Source organism: Cyprinus carpio, chromosome B9, assembly GCF_018340385.1.
Source record: "Cyprinus carpio isolate SPL01 chromosome B9, ASM1834038v1, whole genome shotgun sequence".
Lineage (NCBI taxonomy): Eukaryota > Metazoa > Chordata > Actinopteri > Cypriniformes > Cyprinidae > Cyprinus > Cyprinus carpio.
Genome location: NC_056605.1, coordinates 30,040,777 through 30,048,132, shown reverse-complemented (window position 1 = coordinate 30,048,132; position 7,356 = coordinate 30,040,777). Strand labels below are relative to the sequence as shown.

Below are 7,356 nucleotides of genomic sequence, written 5' to 3'. Positions count from 1 at the left end.
CAAATAATAATAATAAATCTTACTGACCCCAACATTTTTTTAATGGAAGCGTGTTTATTATTAACATTTCTATTGCTTTGTCCACCATGTGCCATGCATTTTTGAGATTTCCATGAAAAACACATGCAATGCTGCCTGGAAGTAGTCAAACGTTTAGAAACATGCATATAAATGCTGTCTAGTTAGGCGGCTTGCTAGTTTTTGGAACAGATCTAATGTGCAAACACACATCCAGCTTCATGGATTAAAGGAGAAGTTCAATTTACACTCCAGCCTCTCACACAGCGACTGTCGCAGTGCTACTGAATTGTGTTTTGCCAATATTTGGAGATCCATTTCCCAGAGGTGGTAGAAAATCCATCTTCATGCTCGGATGCTCTTTTGATGCATTTCGGTGTCACAAAAAGATGCTAAATATGGTTGAGGTACATTGCGAGGATGTGACACACAGGCTCTGAATAATTACTGCTGGTTGCCCTGTATTCTTGCTCTCGTCTTAATATCCCTGAGGTTAAGTGGTCTCCTCATTAGCATTCATTTGCATGCACATGTCTGTTAGCATCATTTAATGTTGTGCAGGAGAATTTGTTACAGCTTGTTTGTGCTCGTTCACAAGACTATTGGATTTCCAATTGAATCATGAAGCACTCGACGCGTGCAATATTTCAAACGGATTACGCTCGCGACACATCGATTAACTCAAGCTCCATGGAGGAGAAATAGAGCTGAAGCACATCCTCACCTGAGGGTCTTATTGAGAAACTTGAAGGAAAAACAACCGGTTTTACTTTGCTAAATCAACATGAAGCATTCATAACAGAGGGAGTCTGTAATATGCATCTGTTAGCATTCACATTCATTTATTTCATGCTTTTAAGAGCCCTTTGAAAATATTGGGGACTAGTATACATATACTATGTTATAAAAACTACTATTCAAAAGTCACTATGTTTCTTTTAATAATTTTATTCAGCAAGGGCACATTAAACTGATCAAAAGTCACAGTAAAGATATTTATAATGTTACAAAAGAGTTTATATTTCTCAAAGAATATATAAAAATGTATTTTAAAAATATTAAGCATAATATATCTTTTTATATTAGTTATTATTTTTATTTTTTATATTTTCTTTTTTATATTTTTCTTTTTTTTATTTAAAGCTTTAGTTAATTTTTTTGTGATTTTATTACATCAATAAAATTTGATGTTTTCTTGGCAACTACCTGAAATAAGTTTACATTTTTAAATGTTAATTTTATTTCAAGTAACAAAATGTTTTTTCTATCTATCTATCTATCTATCTATCTATCTATCTATCTATCTATCTATCTATCTATCTATCTATCTATCTATCTATACACAGAGAGAGAGACAGAAATTGTTGACACTGAAGACTGGAGTAATGATGCTGAAAATTCAGCATTGCATCACAGAAATAAATTACATTTTAACATATTCTTCAAATAGAAAACAGTAAAATCACATTATTACTGGTTTTATTTTTTATTTTTTCAAACTTGTTTAACATTTTTGTCTTAATGTGCACTAAAGAATTGTTCACAATAAGGCGTTGATGTTGACATTCACACCATCACACTTCAGTCTTACCTGTGTGACCTTCTCTGTGACGTTGTGTGTTCTGTCCTTGACCTTCGGTGCGATGATGGTTTTCTCTGAGGACGGAGGAGAAGGCGCTTTCTTATCGTTGGATTCGGAGAAGTTGAGTGCGATGAGCGGGATCTTGTTGATGGTGCTGTATCTGTTCAGATTGGAGTCTGAGGTGGATCCCAGCAGGCTGGACTTCAGATGGTTGAATGGACCTGAAGGTACAGAGTAAAGAAGAGCCTGTGAATATTGGAGATTAGGTTTTTTCATTCAGTGATATAGCTAATAGATGATTTCTGGTGATATAATTCTGGTGATGTGGAGCATTTTGGATAATACTCATGTCATTTTGGCCATTAAACTCTAAGTTCACATAATTACTCACCATGTCATTCCAAACCTGTATGAACTTGATAAGTAAACACTGACAAAACTTTTTCTTTTGAAAAACCCATGTCATTAGACTAGTTTCACAGTCCACTGTCACAGAGTGTGTATGAAAATATTAAGACAATGGTGTTTAATTGTGTAAAAAAATAAAAATAAATTATATGCAGGTAAATAATGCTTTTCATTTCAATAATTGAAAACACGATTAATAATATTTTAATGTTAATTATTATTATTATTATTATTATTATTAAAAAATACACTTAAAATGATAATATTAAATAAAATATTAACATTAAAATACAATGCATAAAAAAGTCCATCTAAAAATGTTAAATAATAATAATAATAATAATAATAATAATAATAATAATAATAATAATAATAATGATTTAAGGCATTTCAGAGCAAATACAGACTTAACTATCATAAGAAAAATAAAATTAAAAATGTGTAATATATTAGTTATATCACCCAGGCTTGATCCTGCCTTGAATAGTTGAACACACATTGTTTGCAAAATGAAATAAATATTTATAAATCGTAATATTATATTATATTATATTTGTATTTTAAAACAAATTAAGGCATTTCAGGGAAAAAAAAAACTTACATATAAAAAAAATATAGTGGATATATAATATTCGTACTTGCATATTTGAAAACAATACACTTTGTTTACTCATCTTAATGAACCATTTAAGTGAAACTTATCAGTGTTGAATTAAAATACCATCATCTAAACTGTAGATGTGAGATTTTAGTGAAAGAATCAGGATTTTTAGTGCTTTTCAAGCTTGCCATAAACATCATCATCCATGCCTGAAGCAAACATATGCAGTTTATGTGAGCATCCATTAGCAATCCATTAAAATCATGTGCAATGTAAAAGAAAAGTGATAAATGGCAGGCATACAGCATTAATTCAAACTCTGATTAGAGAAATGTCCTCCAGAACTGAAAGAGTCTGTGCTGGTTAACAGCTGATGGAAGTCCTTCAGCATGCAGCATTGATCTGCTGTCCCGATGCATCAGTCCCGGTCAATGGGACGTGAAGAGGAACTGCCAGAACTAGGAACTAGAGCCAGACTAGAGCTTTATTGAAATAGCAGCAAATGTTCTCTATGATCTAATCAAGACATCAATAACAGCTGAGAGGAAAAATCAGGCTGAAAATGCATAATCACGAATCCTGGACACTCTGATGATGCTCTGATCTGAAGTCTGAATGCACGTTTGAGCAAAGATAACAGGACTGATCTAGATTTTTTAAGTATGTAGAGTTAACCAGTCTAAGTTCTGAATATAACAGGGGTGTCAAACTTTATGTTATGCTGAAAACTGGACCTACCTGTAAAGCTTGCGGTTTTCATGGAAAATGAATGCAGAAAACAGGATGTTCTAATGAGCTTATAGATGCTGCTTCTATTTAAAGACAAGTGTGTGCATAAAAAGTGTTTTCATTTACAGACCGGCTTTTCTTAAAGCATATAGACTTATTTTATGATTACGATTATGTAAACATCAAGGTTATCTTAACTAAAACTAAAAACTTAAAAATACATTTGAAATTAAATAAACATTACCTGAAATTATTTTTCTCATTTTCGTTTGGTTTAAGTCAAAGCTCTATAATATCTAAAACTAAAATGGACTTAACAAAAAAAAAAAAAAAAAAAAAAAAGACAAAATGATTAACTAAAATCAAAATGAAATGAAAACTGGAAAATAAAAATAAATTAAATAAATATTAAATAAAAATGTAATTAAATAAAAATTAATTTTAAGCTATAGAGGAGAATAGAGATTAGAAAATGAAAATGAGGAAATGTGCCCAAGTTCTTTGGAGAAAACATTTAATTGAAAAACCACACATGCTTCTTTTAAAGCTGAAGAGTGCCAGCAGTGGATCATTGCATATTTTGGTCCTTTAAAATGACTCAAATATCAACAAAACGGGGCAAGCAGAAGGCCATTAATTATGATGTCATTATAATTGCCATTTCTTGCTGTTAGATGTGATTATCATTCATCAATGAAAGCAAATCACTACACTGGAAAATTATACATTCCTGTCTACATTAATCGTCCAAATAATACAGAAATTAATGCGCATTATGACGGTTGAGTTAATCAATTGCACAGCTTAAATGCACTTTGTAATTCAAACAAGGTTTATATCAGGGTAAAGAAAATGGCTTCAGAGATCAAATTTATCTGAAATTACAGAACTATTTCATATTCATTCAATTAAAAATTTGCATAATAACCAGATATGACTTAGGAAAACCTCATATTGTATCATATCTTTTACCAAAACAATCTTAAGTTGTGATATTCTTTTCTCTTTTTATCTGTAAAAGAACAGTATTAAAATTATATTACAAATAAAGAAAAAATATTTTTTTATTATATATTATTAATTAAAAGAGTATTTTCAAGTAAAAAGTTAACGTAAAGTAATATTTTATTTTATTTTATTTTATCAGAAATTTAGAAATACTCGAAGGCTGTTTTTATTTATTTTATTTATGTTGCTTATTAGGATTGCTATTATGACTAATATGCTGTTAAACATACTGCTTTTATTTTAAACAACAACATTATACATTATATTATAAATAAGATTTTTTTATATATTTTTTTAAGATATATTTATATTTTTTAAGGTGCTTTTATATAATCTATAACATTGTTCTGTTAAACAAGAAAATCAAGAAACAAATATTTAACTGATATTATTTATTTAACATAATATTTAAATATTTTTAGTATTTTACATTTAAAAACTATTTAACCAAAAAATAACATTATTTTTATAATTTTTATTTTTAAAGGAATAGCTTGTATTTTAATATATATTAAAAGTATTCTAATATAAAATAATGTAAGTTTTAGTCCTCACCGTCACTTGCGTGTCTGTCTGTAAACAGGCGTTTGGAGTTGGTGCTCAGTCCTTCTATGTCGTGAACGGAGGAGGCCCGTCTCCTGCTGCACACACTGTCTCTGGAGATGGACTGGGCCAGGCAGGTGCTGGACTGTGCTTGAGACGGACTGGGCCGGTCCCAGGGCTGCTTGGGCGACGAGTGGTCGAGGGGTACGGACACGCTGACCGGGGACGAGTGAGGGCTGGAGCTGATGAGCGCCCGCGTGTCATTGGCATCCGCTGGACTCGCACCGTCTTTGGTGGGTGATCGGACGTCCATCACGGCCACAGAGTCGTCACTGGCCCTGGGTGAGTCCACCATCACTGAGTCTGGGTCGTCCTGCGGGAGAGACTGCTTGTTGGTGCCCAACAGCATCAAGGCTGGCAGACGGAAGTGGAAGAATCTTCCTTTTCCTGGAGGTATTTAAAAAAAGTGTTATTATTATTTATTTTCATTATAGAAATAGAAGCTCTTACAGAAAAATACTGATTTCTTTTCTTTTATTTTCTTTTAATTATTTATTAGGGCTGTATATATAAGAAATTATATATAAAATGAATAATTGAGAATATACACACACTTGAAGGTTATGTTTTATTTAATTTTACTTAATTTCATTTATTATTTTATTAGGGCTGTTATTATAACTAATGTGCCGTTATAAACAAATTAAATTAAAATGTCAAGCATTCAAATATTTCTCAGTTTCCAAGTTAAAAAAAAAAAACATTTATTTAATATTTTTATTTTATTTTATTTTATTTTATTTTATTTTATTTTATTTTATTTTATTTTATTATCAAATTAAATGAAAACAGCCTTAAAGTATTTCTCAATTTCCTAATTTTATTGGATTTTATTATATATATATATATATTTTTGTTTTTTTATTTTTGTGTATATATATATATATATATATACACACACACACACACACACACACACACACACACACACACACACACACACACACACACTTTTTTTAAATGTGAGAGTTAGTTGTAGTTTGTTTTTGTTTTAATTGTAATTTGTTTTGTTTTTTTACTATATTTAAAAATGCTTGAAGGCTGTTTTTATTTTATTTCATTTTATTTATTAAGGCTGTTATTATTATTATCATTATTACTATTATTATTATTATTATTATTATTATTATTGTTATCATTATGCTGTATTATATATTATAATCAAATTGAATTACAACAGCCTTCAAGTATTTCTCAATTTCTCTATTATTTTATTTTATTATTACTATACAATATATTATCATTAATATAATTTATAATTAATATGCTTTGACAGAGTCAAAATATACACAAAATACAGAAATATACAGAACATGATTTAATAATTTATTCTTATATTTTTTTTATTTGCTTTTCCTTAAGTGAGATTATACAGGTTGACTCTCCCCGGATGAAGAATGACTGTTTTATCATATTTCAGAAGTGGCTATACTGAATACACTGAAATGAGTTGGCAGCACCGCTGGCAGGGTTATTATAAGAACAGGCGTATTCAGCAGACGTGCAACTTGAGCGGTCAACATTCATTCCCACAATGCATCTCCCCCCGGAGAACAAGTCTGACATATGGCTCATTTGTTCAGCCGTGCCTTTAATTATCCCACCGGCCTTTGGTCTGAATTCATCCCTCAGTACGGACACAGATCACCACTGCTTTAATTAGCAGCTCCTCAATGTGTTTTTTCATTTAAAACGGGATGTGATCAAACAAATCCGGCGTTTCCCCGTGGAATTCAGTGTTTCCTCTCCAGTGCATCAGTGCTTTGAAGACTAAATTGCAGTACACATTTTCTAATAAATAAGGTCTACTTCAAGAGAAAGCTAGCAGAGTAGTTTGGCTGAAATCTCATGAATGACGCTGGACTTCACTTTCATTCATGCACATGCCAGAGAACGAGATCACAAGCACACGTGAAGAGCATTAGCTTTTATCTGCAACACAAAGCTCAACTTTGACCTGAAAATTTGTGCAGATTCAATCTGCAAGATTTGATACAAACAAGCAGCAATGTGTTGTAGATGGCATATTTGCCATCTACTGTACATAATGGTCTCCTGCATAATTTCTAGATTGAGCAAGATTGTTTCAGTACAGATGTGTCCAACAACTCATTTTTTAATATTGGCAATAATTAATAAAAATGATCAGACTACATCAATAAAGAATGCATTAGGAATACTCTATCTACCAAATCAAAGTTGATAATCTACTCTATTGATTAAAGTTGTTCAGGTGTCTAAATTATTACAAATGTATTGATATTTTAAATTAGATTTAATTTACATAATTTGTTTTCATTTCATTTTCATTGTACTTTGTTTTAGTCATTTTAGTTTTCTATATCACGTCTCATTTTTTATTCATTTTAGTACTTCAGCTTAAATTTATTTCAGTTAGTTTAAATGT

General features: G+C 30.7%; 1 protein-coding gene across 1 annotated transcript in view; it reads right to left on the bottom strand.

Annotated features, from left to right (window-relative positions):
• LOC109091055 (potassium voltage-gated channel subfamily H member 7-like) overlaps positions 1-7,356 on the bottom strand; it is an 89,878-nt gene that overhangs the window by 38,881 nt on the left and 43,641 nt on the right. The window contains exons 4-5 of the mRNA XM_042731877.1: positions 4,902-5,336; positions 1,610-1,821 (exon numbers count right to left, since the gene is read on the bottom strand). Of these exons, the coding sequence (XP_042587811.1) occupies positions 1,610-1,821; positions 4,902-5,336 (647 nt within the window). The remainder of the gene's footprint in view (positions 1-1,609; positions 1,822-4,901; positions 5,337-7,356) is intronic.